The sequence below is a fragment of the Erithacus rubecula genome (genome assembly GCF_903797595.1).
Source record: "Erithacus rubecula genome assembly, chromosome: 6".
Lineage (NCBI taxonomy): Eukaryota > Metazoa > Chordata > Aves > Passeriformes > Muscicapidae > Erithacus > Erithacus rubecula.
In genome coordinates this window covers 38498009-38517861 of record NC_136688.1, presented here as the reverse complement: position 1 = coordinate 38517861, position 19853 = coordinate 38498009, and the positions used below count along the sequence as shown (strand labels likewise).

General features: G+C 45.3%; 1 protein-coding gene across 1 annotated transcript; it reads left to right on the top strand.

Moving 5' to 3' along the window:
• The first annotated feature begins 2945 nt into the window (after positions 1-2945).
• Positions 2946-18539, top strand: TMED10 (transmembrane p24 trafficking protein 10). Its single transcript, XM_079308861.1, has 5 exons — positions 2946-3227; positions 7193-7313; positions 11658-11731; positions 15804-15930; positions 16371-18539. The coding sequence occupies exons 1-5, from the start codon at positions 3000-3002 to the stop codon at positions 16490-16492; spliced, it is 672 nt and encodes a 223-aa protein (XP_079164987.1). The 5' UTR covers positions 2946-2999; the 3' UTR covers positions 16493-18539.
• The last annotated feature ends 1314 nt before the right edge of the window (positions 18540-19853 follow it).

Genomic DNA, 19853 nt, shown 5'->3' with positions numbered 1-19853 from the left:
AGAATGCAAAAGGATTAGAGCATAAAAGTAAGTCTAGAATAGTGTATAAGAGGAACATTGTTTCAACTTTTTATTGTCCAAAAGAAGAAAATGAAACAATGCCACAGCTGACGCAGAAGTAGTAAAAAAACCCGTCTAATTACATAATTCATACACATCCATACCCATTGTTTCACAGAGAGAGTAAATTAGTATTTTCTGCCATTTACCATAGATAGAAGATACATTCTGGTGTGGCAGGAATTGACTACTGCTAACACTCTGTAAACTTTGTCAGTTGGGAAAAAAATTAGAAATTTGGTGGGAAATGGCATGTTTTCTTCAATGGCTTTGCTGTCTTAGACTATAGAGACATCCATAGGCATCCATTGCTCTTCTGCTAAAACAGAACTGAAAGCTGAATAATTCATTGCTCTCTTCATCATTTTCAAGACAGCAATAGAACTGCATGAGGGATATTTGGAAAGACAAAAGGTATGTTTTAGCACACAAACAAAATGGTTTGTGTTGTGATTGGCAGCTGATATCAATGTTTACTTTGGGGATACACCCATTTGTCTATGGATTGGTGCAGTGAGAACAAATACCATTTGTCTATGGATTGGTGGCAGTGAGAACAAATACCTGCTTCCAGCTGACTGCTGAGCTCCCACAACGCTTAAAGCAGCAGATTAAGCTAAAATGGGTCATTGCTTCATCTGGAAAGTTGTGTAACAAGTTATCAATCTCCCCTTCACCTCTGCTCAGGGTTTTTGAATTACAGGAAGCATTTCATTTTGTTAGCCTCCACTATGTGGAAACATTAAGGCATGTCCCTGCAAGAGTGTTATTTCCTAACCTGCAGCTGAAAGGATCTCCAAATGCTTTCCCTCTGCTGTAAGTTACTTTGCACACTCAAGGGAGATTGCCCCATTGCATGTTTAAGCGCTTTAAAGAGCCAGAAGCTGGGGATTGTGAAGACACTCACAGCAGCTCTGTACTACTTTATTTCATAGCACACTGAAGGATCTCTGAGGGGGTTTTATAATTAGATCTGAACTTGCCTGTGTGGCAGTTTCTAGAATAATGCATCCACAGGAGGAGACTACAACAGAAAGCAGGGGATAAATTTGTTGGTAATAAATGTAACTCATCTAAAAATGTACCATGACAATAGAAAGGGATTGTAGTCAGTCACGTATTTGCTTTTTGATGGCTGAGTTCACAATGATTTTAGAAAACAGGGCTACTTTAACATGAATGAGCCACTTTCTCTGGAAAATAAGGCATTATTGAATTTTTTAAACAGAAGGCTGGATATATATAATTGGTTTAAGGAATGTTGTGCACGAAGAAATTTGTCATGCTGTGCCTGTTTCATCATGGATTTTATGGTACAATATTTCATATCTTCATATTCTAGTAATCTGTGTTTCTTAAAGTTTATGAAATAGTAGCTATTTATGCCTTAAGTGCTGCAATGGAAAGAATGTTTTCGTTTGCAAATATACTTTGACATATTGCAGAAAGAGCAAAATATTTATTTTATTATGGTTACGTTTCCAAATAGTTTAATTGTCCAAGTAAAGGAAGGTTTATGAACTGGTAAGAGAAATAAAAATGTATTGAAATGTCCATCATGTGACTGTAAATCCCACTTCAAGCAATAAACTGGAGCTTAAAGTGAGGGCAAAGGGCTAGTGCTGGGAGATTTTTGTTGGTTTTGGAAGGTTTTTTGTGAAGGTTTTTTTTTTTTGTGAAGGTTCTTTTTATTTCCCTCCAAGCAATGAGATCACTTCACCCCTGTGCATTTGGGCTTAGCTCAAAGGCCTGTTCCTGCAGGAGAGCTTCAGCATATTTTCTCAGTAAGTATGAGCACAAGCAGGCAAAAGCGCTGAACTGTTCTTTAAAATGCTCTGCAGGTGAATATCCAGGCATGGAATTTGCTGCTTAAAGCCTCTTTAGATTGAACTTTGTGCCGACTCCTTGTTATTGCTTGTCATTAAAGATGTTTGGACCAGAGAAAGAACACAGCCGGTGATGTTTAAGAAATAAAAGTGGAACAGTGGTATATTTTTTTTTTACTCAAACTAACAGAAATAAAAAAGAAAAAGATATTTTGCTTTCTAGCAAAGTTACTATCCACCTCTTTCTTCCTGCTTTTCCTTACATCTCAGCACACCAAATATTTGCAGCTGATCCAGGAGCTGGCTACAACTGTGGTGACCTTAACCACAGAGCTGTGCAGTTTTCCTCCTCCCTTTTCGCAGGTTGGGCTGCAGAAGGAGCCGCTGCTCCCACAGCGCGTGTTGTTCCAGGCAGCTCCAGCGCCAGGGCAGGAGCCGGGAATGGAGGGGATCGCTGCCAGGGGAAGCAGCGGCACAAAGCAGGGCAGCGCCGACTTGATGCCATCTTCCTAAAGAGTAAAATATATTAAGAGGGGGAAAAAAATAAATAAGTAGATTTGAGTATATGCTGGGAAAGGAGAGAAAAAAGTAGTGCTCTTTCTTCAAAAATCCTCACAGTTTTATTTGCTGTTAAAAACACTTGCATGCTCCTATTTCATTGTATTCACAAGGCATTGATGCAAAGAAGAGAGACATCTGACAAAATGGAATTTTCTGGAGTGAAGAAGTCAAGAGGGAAGTTACTCCTCAAGAATGAAGAAAGCTATACAATAAACAGCGTCTCCCACTGAAGGACTTCGGCCGCGAGGCAGTCTCACAGAAATTCTGACTGCTTGTACATCCCCGGGATGCTCCTCTGCCTAAGAGCACGGTTGGTTTTGTTCCAATTTTCCAATTCTTTAACGAGCGAAAGCATCATTACTGTTTCCCTCCGTTATTAGGGGTTTAAGTTCGTTACTCATTTGTTTCACAAGGAAACACCCTCCCGAGGGGTCCGGCCGGGCCCGCGCCCCGCGCTCCCTCACGGCGCGGCCCCGCCCCGCGGTGACGCACGGCGGCGGCGGTCACGTGCGGCGGAGGCAGGCCCGGCCCGCCGCACTCGGAGCCGCCGCCATGCCGCTGCCGCCGCTGCCCGGCCGCCCCCGCCTCGGGCGGGCCCCGCTCCCGCCGCTGCTCCTGCTGCTCCTGCTGCTGGGCCCGGCGCGCCCCATCTCCTTCCAGCTGCCGGGCAAGGCGCGCAAGTGCCTGCGGGAGGAGATCCACCGCGACACGCTGGTCACGGGCGAGTACGACATCAGCGCCCCGCCGGGCTCGTCCAGCGGACCCTCCGCCAACCTCAAGGTGCGGCCCCGGCCGGCCGGGGGGGCGGGGGTGGCCGGGGCGGGCGGCGCGGCCCCGCCTCCCCTCGCCGGCCGTGCGGGGCGGGGAAGGAAGGAAGGAAGGAAGAAAGGAAGGAAGGATGGGGTGACGTGTTCCACGCGTGACAGCGGCCCACGCGTGAGCCGGCACCGCCCGGCCCCGGCCCTGCGCCGCGGGACTCGCCCTGTGCGGGGGCCACCAGCCCGGCCGGCATCTCCGCGTGCTGGGCAGCCAGGGACCAGGGCAGCGCTTTAGCTTGAGCCAAATAGGAGCTTTTTCTCCCCAAAGACCGAGTTCCGGCGGCCCATCCCGCAGTCCGGCATTTAATCCGCACTCGATGCAGATTATCCGGCGGCTGGCGAGATGGGCCGCTACAATAACGCTGTTCCAAGGCTGCTGACAGCGTGTGAGCTGCAGGGTTATGGTGACGTGGCTTTCCGAGGGCTTCCTCCACGCCTAGGGCCTGGCACAGCGGGATCCTGGCACTGTGGAATGGGGACTGAGAAACCAGGTGCTGGTGCACAGAATGGCTATTCTCATCTTGCTCTGCCGTGGCTTGCATGGATTTTAGTAGGCAGATGTTTGCTGCAGGGGAAAAAATGGTCCTGAAGGATCTTCAGGAAGTACAGTGTTTGCAGAATATACCTGACTAATACTCCTGTGTGACATACAGCTATAATACTTCAACAGCTTCACTTTAATTCTGCCCACAATCTGCCTTTTCTAGGCTTTCTTTAAAATTCCAACCTAGCTGCATAAGGTCTGTTTCTACATAGTCGGTTCATAACAGCCTTCTGTCTCCTTTTTTATTTCTGTCTGCATTCCCAAAGGTTTCAATAGTAAGCACACAGAGACAGAATGGTCTGCTTAGAAGTTTCTGAACTTTGTGTTCTTGACTATTTTAGATGTCCTGAGATCAGATTGCCTTTATAACATCTCCATATCAATGCCTGAGACTGTGGCATTTTTGGCAGTTGTACTTGGTTATTACTAGAGAAGGCTTCCTTCTGGAGTCTTACTTTTAAAAAAATCGCATTCTTCTGTTCTTGCATCATTTGTAAAAGGAAACTTGTCTTTGTATAGGCAGAGTCAAGCAGCACTAAGGCTTTAAAATGTTGATGTAGTATTTCCCTGGTAAGGCACATGTACTTCAGATGGAGTGCCATGTTCCCATCTGTCTCTTCCTGCTTGGTATCCAGGCCTCCTGGTTCTCAGGTTGCCCACTCTTAGGTCAGTTGACATCAGGGTCTCTTCCAAAACTCACTTTTATGACACAGAACTTATCTAGGGAGGTGATGGTGAACCAGTGAATCCCATGTTTGAGTCTTGGTTGGCTTTGCTGTTGAAGCTGACATCTGGGTGGTACTGCTTATAGAAGTTCTTTTTTATTCGGACCATAAAATGAAGTAATTTTTAAAAACTCTGTAGTTCTAGTTTGAAAAGCTACAAAGGAGAAAAAATAATGTATGCAATTCTTGCTTTCCTTCTTACTGTTGAGGTATGCTGTGTTCTCCCAATATGCTGGGCTTGTTGTAAGTGCTGAAACCTCTCTGATAGGTGCCTGCTTTCTCTGTGGTCTGTGTGGGAAAGGTCAGTTCAGGACATGTCTGCAGGTGCTCTCTTGTTCTGCACTGGATGTTCTGCTTTGGCCCCTCGGATTGGGCCACGGAACAGAGTGGGGAAGAGGTTGGTGGTTAATTCAGTCCAGGCTCAGTTCGGTTCCTGCCGGTGAGCTGAGATTTGTGTGTGTGATAGCCCAGCGCTAACAGTGGCACCCTCTGTTTTGGAGCAATCCGCGGGCTCTGCCAGCTGGCTGCTCGGGGAGGGGGGGCGTCGGGCGCCTGGGCTCTCCTTTGGCAGCCGCATGCCTCTGCCCCATTGTCCAGAGACTTATCGGGCTGTTTGTCAAGGGCAAACAATGCCCTGTCTGTAGGGGATTGCTTTACCGTAAATAACGTTAGAATAGCATGAAAAATCCCTTTCAGACCGACTCCCCCACAAGCGCTCTGGCTGGGCTATTCGCAGCTTCTCCGCCCTCGCACACCCGGCTCAATGGGCAGTGTATTTGGCTGATTTGGGTAATGCTATTCAGTTCTGATGAAAGCAGATAGCAGAGCTTTTACTGTCCAGAATGCTGTTCATGAGCTGCAAAGGGCAAAAATAGATCAAGCTGCATAAAGATTAGCTCTGGTGCCTACAAAGGCATAGGAAAATAGTGCTCAAAATAATAGGGGCATCTGAGAGCTATGTTCTGATTACTTTTAGTGATGGACAACCCAGTGAGCAGAATGTATGGTGTCATGCTGATAAGGCAGCTTGGTTAATCATGACAGCTCCACTAAACAGCACATGCCATGTGGTGGCCAGATCACAGGCTTTTGCTTTATGTTGGCATGGTCAAACATGCAGAGTCTTCTACTGCAGATGGGCCTGCTCACTTGGGCCCAGTGCTTCCCAGTGCCTGATGGCTTGTGGCAAGGGGATGGCAGCACAGCTGCCTGCACCTGACTGCACAGGCATGTTTTCATCTGCTTGCCACTTGGAAACAGGTACAGCTCTGAGCTGCTGCATGAACAGTGCTCCTCATTGTTCTCAGACACTGACAGCACATGGTGCAGGGGCAGCTACAACAAATCCTCTAAAAGGCCATGGTGGGATAATTGTATATAGAGGAAGCTTGTTCCTAAAGTCTTGACTGCCATGGTTTATACCATAAAGTCTGATAATTTATGCACTTGTTTTTCCTTCCTAATGCAGCAACTCTTATCCATAAGTAGGTCCACACTTGTTTCAAATCCAGTGCAGAGAGTTAATTAGGTGCTCTAATAAGAGTAAAGAATGTTTCCTTAGAATAGTTCTGGGTACATAACCTTTTAGCACAGCCTTTGTACAGGAGAAGAGACTGAAGTAAAGTAGAATGTCTGACTTACCTTTTCCATGCCACAAATTATTTTGTGTACTTTGGTCTTACGTACCTTTAAAGTTATTCCTAAGCTTTTTTACTTTCTTCATCTCTGAGACTTTCAAAGACCCCTACCAACTTTAGTGTCTGTGCTGTTTCAGACATACAGTTAAAAATTAGCATCGAGGGGAAATGGGAAGCATTCCGGTGGAATACACACTGTTCATTTTCATGCAGTGTTGTAACACCTTTGGTTTTTTTCACCCCCTTCTCCAGTAAGTGTTTCAGCTGGATGGAGCCTTTAATTGAGCACAATTATTCCCAAGTCTGCGTCACGAAATGCGTGTCCTTTCTTTTTATACTCCTTGTTGGAGCATTTTTGTGGACCTTCCACAGTTTTTGCCTATTCAGAGTGAGCGCAAAGCAGTTATTATTCTGTCTGTGTAGTCTGAATTGTCCTCTGAAGTGGCCACTTTCATGGATCTTGGCATCCAAACCGTGTGTAACTCAGGGCCACACTCATGGTTCATTTCTAGAGGAATAGATGTACCCTTCTCCATTTCATCTTCTGGGGAATGTGACTCTTTTATCCTATAAGTCTTCTCCCTGTCTCTGTTGCTGTGGGAATTCAAGAGTTTTGCTTGCAAAATAAAGGCAATGAATGACAATTTCATTCAGCTATAGTTCTTACATGTATTCTGTATTTGGGATTCATAGGAGGAAGAGAAATTAGTGTGGGTTTCAGTTTCGATTTTTTTTTTTTATTCATTAGTCAGTTGCTTTTTGATGGTGTTTTTTGGTGGTGGTGTTGTTGGTTGGTTGGTAATTTCTTGGATCTAAGAGTCAATAATTTGTAGTCACTCTGTACTCCTGGTGTGTAGATGAGGAGGGGAGCAATTGATGTAGTCACAAAGAAGGAGGGAAGCTGTTGAAAGGAAAAAGCAGCAGATCCAAAGGGGAGGCTAGGATAACTCTTGCTGCACAGGCAGCATGAGCTCATGGAAGCAAAGTATCGTGTTTCTTACCTTCATTGTCCCTCTTCCAGATAACTGACTCGGCTGGGCACATCCTGTATGCCAAGGAGGATGCCACCAAGGGCAAGTTTGCCTTCACCACTGAAGACTATGATATGTTTGAGGCCTGCTTTGAGAGCAAGCTTCCTGTGGGTAAGTGAAATTAAAGGTGTGCTGGCTGTTTATAACTTCTGATCAAGTTTGTGTAGCTATGTGGATTAGGAATACGAATAAAGTCATCCTCCAAATGTGGTCCACAGAACACTTTTTGATTTTTAAAGCTGATCTTCAGGAGGTTGTGGCCAGTCTCACTGCAGAACATCTGCTCTGTGTGTTGTATTTGAAGTAATCCTCTGTGGCTATTGGGTAGAGCACTTGGGTTTCCTCTGAAAGGGGAACTGAGCATTTCTCTTAGAGAGGTCACCACAGTTGCAATGAGTGGCAGTACCAGTGAGCAAACCACATTTCTTTTGCCAGTTTCATGCTTCTCCCAATCTTGCAGTTGAGCCAGGGCAGAGCTGGGTGCCATGATCTCCAGGACCTCTCTTTCACCCCAGCAGGCCATTTCTTCCTCATTTGGTAGAATGTGATCTATGCACAATGTGTTCTTGGCAACAATCCTGCGATAGGTTGGCAACTGTTTAGTGAGATTGGATTGTGTGTGTGTAGGGAATGTGTCCTTGATTTGCACCCACAACTTGAAGTGGTCAATAAAGGGAAGGGGAAATGAGCAGGATGTCAGCTCTGCATTTGTGCTACAAGGATGGTTGCCTAACGAATGCTGAGGCTTGTTTCCTGTGAGTGTGACGCATGTACTGCTTTGAATGCCTGAGCTCAACTTCAGGACAAACGTGCTGCAAGTGGCCAACATGCAAGTTTGTAGGTGCTAGATCTTTTCATGGTCACCATCAGAGTTCTGGTCCTCAGGCCCAGTTTTTCTTAGGTCTTATCCTAAAAGATCCCGGAGTGTTTCACAGAGCATTCACTAACAGCATTCCTCAAATTAGTTGAAAGACAGCTGCTGTTTTGCTGTTTCTGCTCCATGTATAAGATACAAATAGTTTGCAAGTTGAAGCAAACTTTACAGAACAAGAAGGCTGTATTCTTTGCTGGGATTGGGATGGGTCTGGCTTGTAACACCTCTTCTGGTGTTTTACAGATAAAGTAGTGACTCTGAATGCTCAGGATTATGTTTTTGTTTTACTCCAAAGGTAGGACTTCCAGATGTTCCCTAACACATTGAGACATGCAGGCACTGGTGACTCATCTGGGAGTCACTCATTCTATTTACTTTCCAACACCTGGGTATTTGAGAAGTCTCCAGACAGTCCTGCAGATCTTTTCATAGCTTCCATGTGATCACACACTGAAGTGGGAAAAGTTTCTTTCTTTAGTTGTGTCTAGACTCTTAATTCAGTGCTTTTGAGCAGAGGTTTCTTGCCTAGACTGAGCCCCTTACAACTGTTTTGGTTGTAGCAAATGTTTGTTCCCTGACTCCCTCATTGCAAGTTTGTTTTATAGCTTTCAATATGGTTGAGGATTAAGTATTTCTTAATGCAGTTTCTACCTTGATTACCTGTGGGACACAGAACTGACAAAATCTAGAGCTCATCAACTGAGCATTCGGATCATCTTCTGGAGGCTTTCTTTTTAGGGCTTTCTTTTTAGACCCAGGTCCCCAGATTCCACCTAACTTCCCGTATTGGTGCTGGAAGTCAAGGAAGTATTAAAGTAAGGGACATGACACTGTGAGCCTTGATCATCTGCAGCACTTGGTTAAGGTACTTGGAAAGAAATAACCACATCATAAGGAAGTACCTTGTTTCCTCTGTAAGGTCAGCATGGGAGTGGGCCAATTTAACAAGTCTGTTTAATTCCCATGTTTCTCTTTCAAGGTTAGGGTCTTTTCCCCAGTCTCACCAAGTAAGTAATCAAGACTTATGACAGCAGCCTAGGAGAATGTTTGTGGAGTATTGAAAGAGGGAAACTGTTGGTAGAGGAAACCCGGAGCTGTTAGATCTGAGGAGTCCAAGCAACTGGGATTTCTCAATCCCTAACCACAGAAATGAGGAAGAGGAAGTAAGAAGGAGATCCTATATTGAAGGTTCACCTTATCAGTGTGGATGAGTTCTTAGGGTGCTTCTTGGAGCTGTGGGTGTTTGCATGATGGGCTTTTTACTCTCTTCCAGGTGGAATAGTGCTGTCTTCCTGACCAGTGCTGTGCTCCCAGGCATGTTTACTCTCATGATATGCTAATCTCAGGTGAACAGCCTGGCCTCACTGCATTCTCCCTCTAGGGCTCTTTGTGTGCTAATCTTTAACTGTATGCTCCTTCTGTAATCCTTCTCTTCCCAAGCATTCTTAAGAGTATTTGGACTCCTTTTTCTCTTTTTTCGGTAATTCCTGTGGGAAAACTTTTTGATGTTCAGTTCAACCATCCTGCTTTTCCACTGACTTTGCAAATTAAGAGCTCCCCTGATTTCCCAGGAAGCAGGTCAGTGCTCATGTGAGATGACCTCTTGAAGACCTGAGGAATGTAGGTATCGGTTTAATTCATGATCTCTGAATCTCTACTGTTTTTCTCTTTGCTGCTGATCCAGCCTGCTGTGGTGAGCCTTGGCTGCAGGAGAAGCAAGGGGTTTCTGAGGATCTGATAAGTGTGAGGGGAGCTGCCTTGGGCTTAGTAAACTTATAGAAGAGCAGCTTGAGTTTTTTCCTACCAGATTCTGACAATGTTAACCTCTTGCAAGATGTCTGCTCTCTGACCCTTTGCACCTGGCAGCTTTAAGATTTCTGGTTTCTTCCTGCCTCTTGGCAGCTCTCCCTTCCAGTCTAGCAAATTAATTCTTCTAGTTCTGTTCTTCTGTTCACTGGCCTTTTCATCTTTCTCATATCTTCCTGCAAACTTCAGCTCTCAACTCAAGTTGCTATAATTTGAGCACCATTAAAAAAACCTCTCACTGAACTGTGTGCTGTGATTTTTTTTTTTTTTTTTTTACAGCTGCTGTAGTCTGTCCTACTTACCTGTCTCCCTGCATGCCAGTAACGTGTGTGGCATAAGCAGTCAAAACTTGTGGTTGGGCAAAGGAGTTCTGGGGATTGTATACAGCCTGTCTGTTAAAGAACAGTGCTGAGACTTCAGGGGTTTATTACAGTAACCAGTCTTTTATAAGAAAATAACAAAATTCCACCCTAATAATAATTTATATGTTGGACTCTTATATAGTGCATTCCCATAAAGAAACTTAAGAAGCAGTTTGTAGTTGATATGCACTATCTTACCAGTGGATTATTCGTTGTCCTGCTAGCAGTAGAAGGTGATTCTACCCTGGTCTTGAAGAGATGTTCAGTGAGTGGGTAGAGAAAAAATTTGGGGATATTGTATTAGAGATCTGGAATATCTTCCTAGCTCCAGCTGGAGTGGCCCAGCATAACCTTACATTGAATTTGTTTGTGGACTGAGGGAATGCCCACCTGGCAGCTTTCTGAGACAAAATGTGAATATTGGACGTGCTCCTGAATACAGACTCTGAAATTCATAGTTTAAGTAAATTCAGACTTTGTGTTTTGCTGGTGGCCAGTTGAGGACAGCTGTGTGTCCCAACATGCTGGAATTTGGAAATATCTTATGTACAGACATTTTCTTAGTGGGTTGTATAGTAGACAATGATACTCAGATAAGCTGATGTGCAGCATTTTTGAGAGTATCTGATATGTCTATATTAGATAATATTTTTTTCCTCTTGTGAATGTTCTCAGATGTGACAGTTTGTAGCAGTTGAAACCAGCTATAAAGCCACAGGTTTCCGTAGCCTGGGGGTTACAGCCTTGAAAAATACCTACTCTGCTGGTGACTGCAGCCTTATGTGCTGTTTGTGCAGCTCCAGCTGGCAGCTGAGGCAGTGTTTTCCCAGCTTCAGACGCCTCTTGCTCTCTTGGGGTTTGCATCAGCAGTGTGGTTCTTGGCTATCTGAGATGGTTGATAAAGGGGTTGCCTTGGTTTCTGCAGACATTCCAGAATTTGAGGGTCAGTAGTCCTCATATGCCATGTTCCTCAGTTGGAGCAGTTTATCATTTGCTCCTTTGAATGTAAAGCCATTTACAGCCCCAGTAACCTTGACAAGTTGCTGGATCACTTCCTGTGAACGTGGGCTTCCCAGTTGAATATTTGTCCCTCCAGGGACTTGTCTTTCACTAGGCTGTCTCATAGCAGCTGGTGTTCTGTTCTAATCCTCTGCAGTTTTTACAGTGATTTGCATCCTGTAGACAGTCAGTGCTTTTAGTTACAGCTTGTTCTCATTATCTTTGGGAGGCTCTCCTTCAGCCAGGATTTATTGTGAAGTCTGTATTTTTAGGCTGGACTGTGCTGCCTCCGCAGTTAGCTGCAGACATGGAGGGAGGGGAGGGATTTGAGTTCTTTCTCACTGGTGGGAAGAGCTGGTGATTTCCTGGCAGGCTGAATGTTTCACACAAGGAATCCTTTCATTATGCTTCCAGGAACAGGGAGGATGCCGGACCAGCTCGTGACTCTGGATATGAAGCATGGCGTTGAAGCAAAGAACTACGAGGAGGTATGTCCCCTGGCTGCCTGCTCTGCAGGCTCCCCTTTCCCAGCACTCACGTGATGCCTTTTGTAGATCTGGGCTCGTGATGGGAAGCTGTTTTCCCAGTGGTGATGAAAGCCTGTCTGCAAACTACAATTGCAGTGAGGCTTTGTGTGTTACGGGAGAAAAAAAAAAAAAAGATAAACATCAACTAGAATTGATTGTACGCTGGGAACTGGAGCCTAATGTGTGAATTTCTTCACTAGGACAGCATGACCCAGCTTCTGGGCATAGACATTTGAGGCAGCAAGACACTGAGAGGTGAAGTTTCCCCAGCAGCAGAGGTCATTTTAAGTTAATATCAGACCCCCTCTTAAAGGTCAAGTTTCAATGTTACTGTTCTTACCTTCCAGCCTTTAAGATGTACTGGCTCAGCAGGCCTGAAATGGCACTTATGTGTTTCTAAGATCTGGCAGTGTGTCAACTTAAAGGTGTTTGGCAGAGTAGTAGCTGCTGTGGAATGGATGTTTGGTTTGAAGGTGTGACATTGGAAATAGGCATAAAAGCCTAAACATTTCCATCTTAGGATGACATAGCTTGCTTACAGCTTGCAAGAGCAAACTGTGTAGAGTAGCAATTACTTTGTAGCTGCGACAGTCCTGACTGGTTTGGATGCTGAATTTTTATGGCATCTGTTGTGCTTTTGGCTCACTAGAATTTGGGATCAGTCACCCCCCAGTACAGAGCCTGTGCCTGAGAAAATGAGAATTACTGATGGAGGAAGAGTCCTGCAAATGATTACTGTGTTCACTGTGCATAAGAGCATGGGGGATGCCATAGAGAGGAGAGTGGGTAGCAGAGGAGGCTCTGTGTGTTTTCAGGTAGAAAACTAACACATTTATGAGGTGGTCATGCTGGTGTTTTTATATCCTTTCAAACTTTGGGCTGTTTGGTCTTCCATGATTTAAGTTGGTTGGGAGCACTTCCTTTGTGGACTGTAAGGAGGTGCTTGGGGTCAGGGAAGAGCAGAGCAATCACAGGGTCAGCTGTCTGTCAACCTGCTACTGAGGGATTGCAAGCTGTTGAAATTTTATGGGCTGAATCCCTGAGAGCGTAACTGGGAGGATTATGTTTGCTATATTTACAGAATCCCTTTAAATACCTCCCCACAGCAAGCTCTAGAGTTACATTACTGTAGTGCTACCTAGAAGCACTGTTGCTGTGCAGAAAGGTTCTCTTACGCCTGTGTATCTACAGACTCACTGGTTGTAGTGATAGAACAGTCTTGGAATAAATGCATCTCTTATGCTCGTGGAGGGAAAAGATCCATGGACAAATGCAAGAAAAGAAGAATTTAGACTTGCTGTCTCACTTGATACCAAATACCAGATCTTGGCAGCTGTGGCAAGGATCCTTGGCTTGTGAGGACCTCTTAGAGTGGTAGACTGTATTGAGCCTTGTTGAGCAGCATGTCTACGAAGAACTGAAACTGATTTATTATTTGTACAGCTGCTATAGATGTTTGACCACCCAGCTTTGCAGTGTGTGTTCTCTTTTTTCACCATCTCTCTTCTCAGTTTGCTGTGGTAGTTGTGAGTTTTAACTTGACAGGTTGCTCTAAGGCCTCAGAGGGCAGGAGTATTGCTTGGGTTTCTCTCATGGAATTGCAGCCTTTTTGAGCCTTTGTTCATCTGTTGTTGGGTACCACTGACCTATTGTACAGCCCTAGTTCTTCTTATTGGATTACTGCAAGGAGACTTGATTCAGGGAGTTTAATGAGGGTCACTGATACAATCTAAGTCTGGATTCATGAACTTTTATAGATTCAGACATTCTTGGAGCAAAGCAGCTGGAATAGTGAGCTGTATTAGAAGATCTAGCTGCATTGTCATACCTTAGTTATCTGGGTTTGTTTATCCATTTAAGAAGTATAAATGAAGGTAGAGAAAAGTGAAAAGATTGCTGATGGCACTAAGAATGCTTGATAATCTAGGTTTTTTTCCACATCAATTACTCCTTGTCAATTTTTGGCTATGGTATATCTCTTTCTATGCTATGAAGAGTTAGGCTTTGACTAATCTTTAAGTGATCACTGAGAAGCTCATTGGAGTTGTTATTCTGGTGCTGGTGTTCATTCTAGGATGATGATGTTCCACCATCACAAATGCTGGTGGGCTTTTTTACAAAATATCTTGAAGCAGCTGTGCATATTGCATTATTTGGGGGTAAAAGGTTCCAGGTCTGCCCAGGGAGGTTGTGGTCTTTAAAGAAAGACTGGACATGGTACTTAGTGCCATGGTCTTGGTGGTGTTAGGACTTAGGTTGGACTCAATCTCAGAGGTCTTTTCCACTCTAATTGATTCTGTGATTCAGGATACACATCTTGGAATACATACAGGACTAGAAGTAGCTATATTTATTAAGAGCAGCTGAAGGGATGCAGATAGAGCAGATGAACTTTGGTTTTTCCCTGTGGAATCTTTGTAGCCTTCTGTGAATGAGGAAATGAGTCCTCAAGGAAGATAATGGAGCTGGTAAGTGTAAGGCTAGCTTGTCAGTACAGCTGCCCAAGACCTTGTGTGTGTTACAGACCTGCTGCTCTAGCAGTGTCAGCAGAGTTTGGGCTGTAGGCATGCAGACACTGGTGCCAGTTTTCCAGCAAAGCTCTCTGCTGGCAGATACGTGGGCAGGCCATGGTTTTGTTATTACAAACTATTAGCTAGAAAGCAGGAGGGGGTTAACCACTCCTTCCTACCCCTCCTCTCAAACACACTTCAAACTGACACTGCTGTGCTGGCAGAGCTATAATATACAGCTTGCCTCAGCATAAAAATCCTCAGATGATTGTTGGATGGCTTGCTGCTTGCCAGGATGTGCGTGTCATGTGGAGACCCTTCAGTGGAGCGGCTGATTAGCTGGCACTGGCTCAGTCACGAGCATCTCTTCAGCTCTGGCTCTGATGCCCAGGCAGCTGCCTCTGGAAGTTGCATTTTGGGGATACCTTCATACTGGGTGCCCTGTTGCCTGCCTATCAGCATGGATCGCTGAGAGATGGCCATCATGCAGCTTGTATCTGAATAATCCTGTGAAGCTGAAACTGCTGGTGAACTGCAGGTGCTTTGTGTGTTTTCTCTAGCTCATCCTTCTTCTGCTGCATTACCTGGGAACTCAGCATCTGACCTTCATGGCAGGGGCTGTCACTTCTTGGTAATAGTGACAAATTCTATGCAAGACCCACAGTTACCACGCTGGAGAAGTGTCAGGAATCCTTTGAGTGTCCTTGTGTCACAGGTTTTATGTAACAGTAACGCCTGTGTCAGGTTGTAGCCACAGCTGGGGCAGAGACACGTCTACACATTCAACTTAAGTAGTTGCTGTTGTGTGCTGTGCTTTCTAATTGAATTTTGCAGTGGGATTTTGTTTTTGGATACCCGGCTGCGGGCCGCGGGCTGGGCGATGTGCCGTGTTCCTGCGGGAAGCGGCGCTCCCCACGGAGCCGGGCCGGCTGCGGCCCCACAGCGACACCCGGTGGTGCCGGTCCCTGCCGGGAGCCTCTGCTGCCCTGCCCTGGGGCTTCCGCCTGAGGGATAAAAGCCCCGAGCTCTCCTGGGATAATCGAGCCGCTGCTACTGGGAACCGGCTGCCTGGGCTTTCTGGGGCATTAGTGAAGGGAGTCTCAGTGTCAATAGCCCGTGTGCCTATGGCACTGTATCGCACACGTATGTAAGTTAGTCACCTGTATCTCAGTCTGTGACTTACACTCGCTGGTGGGTTAGTCATGCGGCGACATCTTCTACCCACTCCTCAGAAGCCAACTGTGATAAGCTAACATTAAGCCCAATAAGGAAGAAGTGTGCTCATACGCATGCTGTGCTCCTCCGTTGTGTAGGAGGAGTAGTAGGAAAGTGTGTTTCAGAAAACAGGTGGGAGAAGTGATAATGTTTTATGCAATGATAGTTTCTGGCTTGCAGAGGTATTTCCCGAGGGGAAGGATGCCCCAGATCTATAATGTGTGAGGAGGAGCGGTTCAAACTGGCAGTAAAATCCCACGTGGGAGCTTTTGGTTTTGGTTCAGTGATTTGACTCTTCTGTTTTCTAGATTGCTAAAGTGGAGAAGTTGAAACCCCTGGAAGTAGAATTGAGGCGTTTGGAAGATCTCTCAGAGTCCATTGTTAACGACTTTGCCTATATGAAGAAACGAGAAGAGGAGATGAGGGACACAAATGGTGAGAGACTGTGTGTCTTTTCAGAGGGATGGAACTCTAAAACCCCTCATTTCTGCTAAATGTGTTATTAGGGCAGCATTTGGAGATCTAGCAATTTTAGTAGTCTCTGCCTGTTCTGTTCCTAGTAAGGGAAACCTGAAGCAGTCACTGAGTCTTGTTCTGTCTCTAGAAATCATTTCTTTCTGTCTCTATTCCTAATGTGAGTTACTCTGTTCCATTCAATGTTGCCCATTAACCACAGCTTCACCTTGTTCCCTCTTATTATCCTTCTGGTTATTCCCTCTGCTTTTATTCTCAAGTGCTGCTGATTCTCAGGTGCCCTTGCTGTCATACTGTCCTGCTTTTGCATGGGAGAGAAGAAGTAGTCCTGGGAACTTTGCCATCTTGGGGTGCATCCTGTGATGCCAGACTCAGGTGCGATGGTTTGTTGTCTGTTTCAGAGTCAACAAACACCCGGGTTCTGTACTTCAGCATTTTCTCCATGTGCTGCCTCATCGGACTGGCCACCTGGCAGGTTTTCTACCTGCGCCGCTTCTTCAAGGCCAAGAAGCTGATTGAGTAAAGGAGCAAATCTTCTTCCCCCTTCTCTCAGACCCAGCTGGACACCTCTGGGACCTAGCCATGGCCTCCTGGAGCCATCTTACAGATGATACCCACTGACTGGAGCTTTTCTGGAGGAACCTGGACCCTAAAGGGGGAGGGGAGCCTGAACATCAGAGGCAATGGGGGACTTGTGAAATTCTGTTGGATGTTGAGGGTGGGGGAGGTCATGATGGGTTTGGATATTCCTGGGGCAGCGATTAAATAAAAAAAAGATGTTTCCATGACAGCTGCAGCAAGTTTTTTGCGCTGTCTATTCTCCTTTTATAATCATGGCTTGATGATGTCTCCCATCTGTCTGTGACTGCAGTGTTTGTTACTCAGAGCCACCTGACCCTGCTGCACTCTTTAGGTGGCATGCAGGTCACACTGGGGCAGAGCAGGGAGATTCCCTGTCCTCACCAGCTGGGATCTAAGCAAATGGAGATGAGTGCAAAGCAATAGGATTCATCATTCCAGCAGGGCCTGAGAATAGAGAGTCTTCCAAGGTTTGGTCCCTGTCGTGGACCTCTGTGTTTCTCCCTGTGGGAGCTGGTGTCTTTGTGCTGACAGGTCAGAGCGCTTGAGCATATGGTGATTCAGCCTGGAGGAAGGGGAGCCTTCTAAGGCAGGCTTGGAAGTGTATTTGAGCTTGGAAAGAAGCCTGCTTTGCTCAAATAAACTATCCAGCCTTGGTCCCACCCTTCCCCCACATGTTTGTCTTGGATTTGCCTCTCTTGTTTTGAAATGGCGCAGCAGCTTTCCTGAAAACCTTGGTTGGGAACAGCCTTTTGTGCAGGAGGCCTTGGTTAGATACAGTCACAGAGCAGATGGGAGCAGGTCATGCTAGGAAACTTGGTCTTACATTGGGCAGAAGACTTCTCATCTACCCAAGCAGCTGGCTGAATGTCATTTTATGAGACCTCAAAGCAAGGTGAGCTGATGCTCACATGAGGCATGAGGGCCTGTACCCTGCATTGAGGTCTCAGTACAATAGTACTGTGCAGGTTAGCAGAGGAGTTGGAAGAATGTGGATGGAATGAAAAAAGGCAATACAGGGTGGGAACAGGCTAAGTCTACATCTGAGGGGGCAGTCTGCCCTCAACAGAACTGTTATTTTTGCCACTTCTCAGATGTCCAATGGCACTGTTAAATAAACCAAGCTGGGAAAAAACAGACAGGTTAACTTCCTGGACTTGCTGCAGTTTTTAGGCAGTGATTACAATTCTTTCATCATCTCTGCATTCCTTCAGAGCAAGTGGTTCAGCAGCACAGCTTTCTGGTGTCCTGTGTCTAGATACTTCTGGGTAGGGATGGGGTTGTCATGGCCCTGGACCCAGCCTAACAGTTTCAGAAAAACACAGTTTTATAGTTTGTGACCTGAGTTGGATCTATTACTAGGAAGGAAACAGTTGTCCATGGTGAGGCAGTGGAAAAGACGATGTAAAGATGGTCTCCTGACATGTAAATGTATTAGTTCTTTGCCATTCCCAGGTTCCTGGAGTTGTTAGTTCCGCTGCAAGTACTTTGATTGCTTTTAATTTGTTTGGTTTTTGATAAAGCCATATTAGGATCCTAAGTCCACTCCTCTGCCCTTGCATCCATTTTATCCTTGTATGTTTTTGAAAGTTACAGTGCAGAACAGCAGCAGTACCACAGGACTGAATTACAGAAGTCATTTGAAGGTAGTTTTAGGTCCTACAGTTTGAAGCCTGTAGATCTGTTAAGGTTTTGCTTTTGTTTTTATATAACTTGAAAAGATAGTACAAGAAAGAGGCTTTTCCAGTCTTGTCTGATATCCTCTCCCCATCCTTATCTGAGGACAAAGTTATCTTAAAATGATGATGAGGCCTTACATTCCCCAGGTGACTGTTACACTCTCATTGTTCTGGTGTTATGTTTTGATCTTCACTGTACTGGTGTAGTTACTGGGGAGCAGGTGCAGGGGACTGGTGTGGATTTACCTGTAATGACTGATTGGGGGACTTTTTGTCAGCTTTCTCAAATAAAAATTTTTTGGGGAAAAACAACCCACCTCACCTTGTTTCTGTGAGTCTTGTCCTCTTTCTGCATATTCCTACAGATTGCTGTTTCCTGAAAGCTGACCTGTCTCAGGAAGCAGCAAGTAAACAGACTCCCCACAAGGCTTAGGCCTCTCTAGTAACAATTAATTATGGACTTGGGAAGGGTGCACAGGCTTCTCTGTGGAGTGGGACCAGCTCAGCATTACCATCAGGTTACCATTTTTTTTATCCCTCCCCCCTTCATAATTACGTTGCTCAGTGTGGAGGAATTTTGAGGCTGGTAGTGAAGTAAGGGCTGGTGCTCTGGGGTACAAGATCCAGTTTTTCACCACCAGTTCTCATGCAAAATCTCATTCATTAAGACAACCAGAAGTATTTTCAGTTTTTTAATTTAGAGGAGATTGAAAACTGTTGCAAAGATGAATTTGTACTATGAAATTGGCAGATAGTGAAGAGGGTGGTTAGATATTTACTGAAATGCTGTCAGATCTCTGCTGACCCTGCAAGCCTTCTGTTATGCAGTAGCCAAGTGAGATATGCTGCATAACAAGATTGGGGACATATAAATGCTAGATAATTAGTTAGTAACTAATCTAGTTAACTAATAAAGTTAGTACTATCAGGGAGAATTTCAGGAAGGGAAATCCCCAGATCTCCAGATAAGGATTAGCCTCTGCAAGTTCTTTCCCAGATGAATATTTTGAGTATGTGAAATCATACAGCTGCTTGCATGCGGTAGGTTGGGTAGTGGGTCTTGGTTGTTTTACAGCACTGGGGATGCAGGGCTGCTGCCTTCATTCCATTTCACTTCTGGGAAATAGGTTGATATTGAGCTGTTGCAGATGCTTGGGTCTGAGCCCATCTTTGTGTGTGACAGATGCATAACTGGTAAATCTATGATTGCCTGTAGCAAACTGCATCAGACGTTTCCAGCCTCTTCCACCCACTTGTCAATGTGACTAACGATTTAATTATGTCAGTACTTAACTCAGCACGTGAGCATTCCTCAGTAAGGTACATCTTTGTGTGTTCCACCTCCTGCTGTGCCAGCGTGGGCTGTGCCCTGTGCAGGGTGCCCACCGCAGCTGCTGTTTGCGTACATTGTCAGGGGATCAGCATTTTACACACTTGCTCATTTTTCACAAGCTGCTCAGGTATGTGAGAAGTAACTCGAGTGTACAACATCTGTGTTTTCTTCTAACTGGCAGATGAGAGACATTTGACTCAAACTAGTTTGGCAACTTCTTGTCAAGATCATGAGGGGATTCCCGCCCATACATTTTGATGGGTCCTGAGGCAAAGGTTTGGGAAAGTAGCATG

Bases quoted from the DNA above. Each gene is read 5' to 3' on its own strand.
- TMED10 (XM_079308861.1), top strand. From the start codon at position 3,000: ATGCCGCTGCCGCCGCTGCCCGGCCGCCCCCGCCTCGGGCGGGCCCCG. The intron at 7,314-11,657 runs GTAAGTGAAATT...TTATGCTTCCAG, and splicing joins TGAGAGCAAGCTTCCTGTGG to GAACAGGGAGGATGCCGGAC. The intron at 15,931-16,370 runs GTGAGAGACTGT...TGTCTGTTTCAG, and splicing joins GGAGATGAGGGACACAAATG to AGTCAACAAACACCCGGGTT.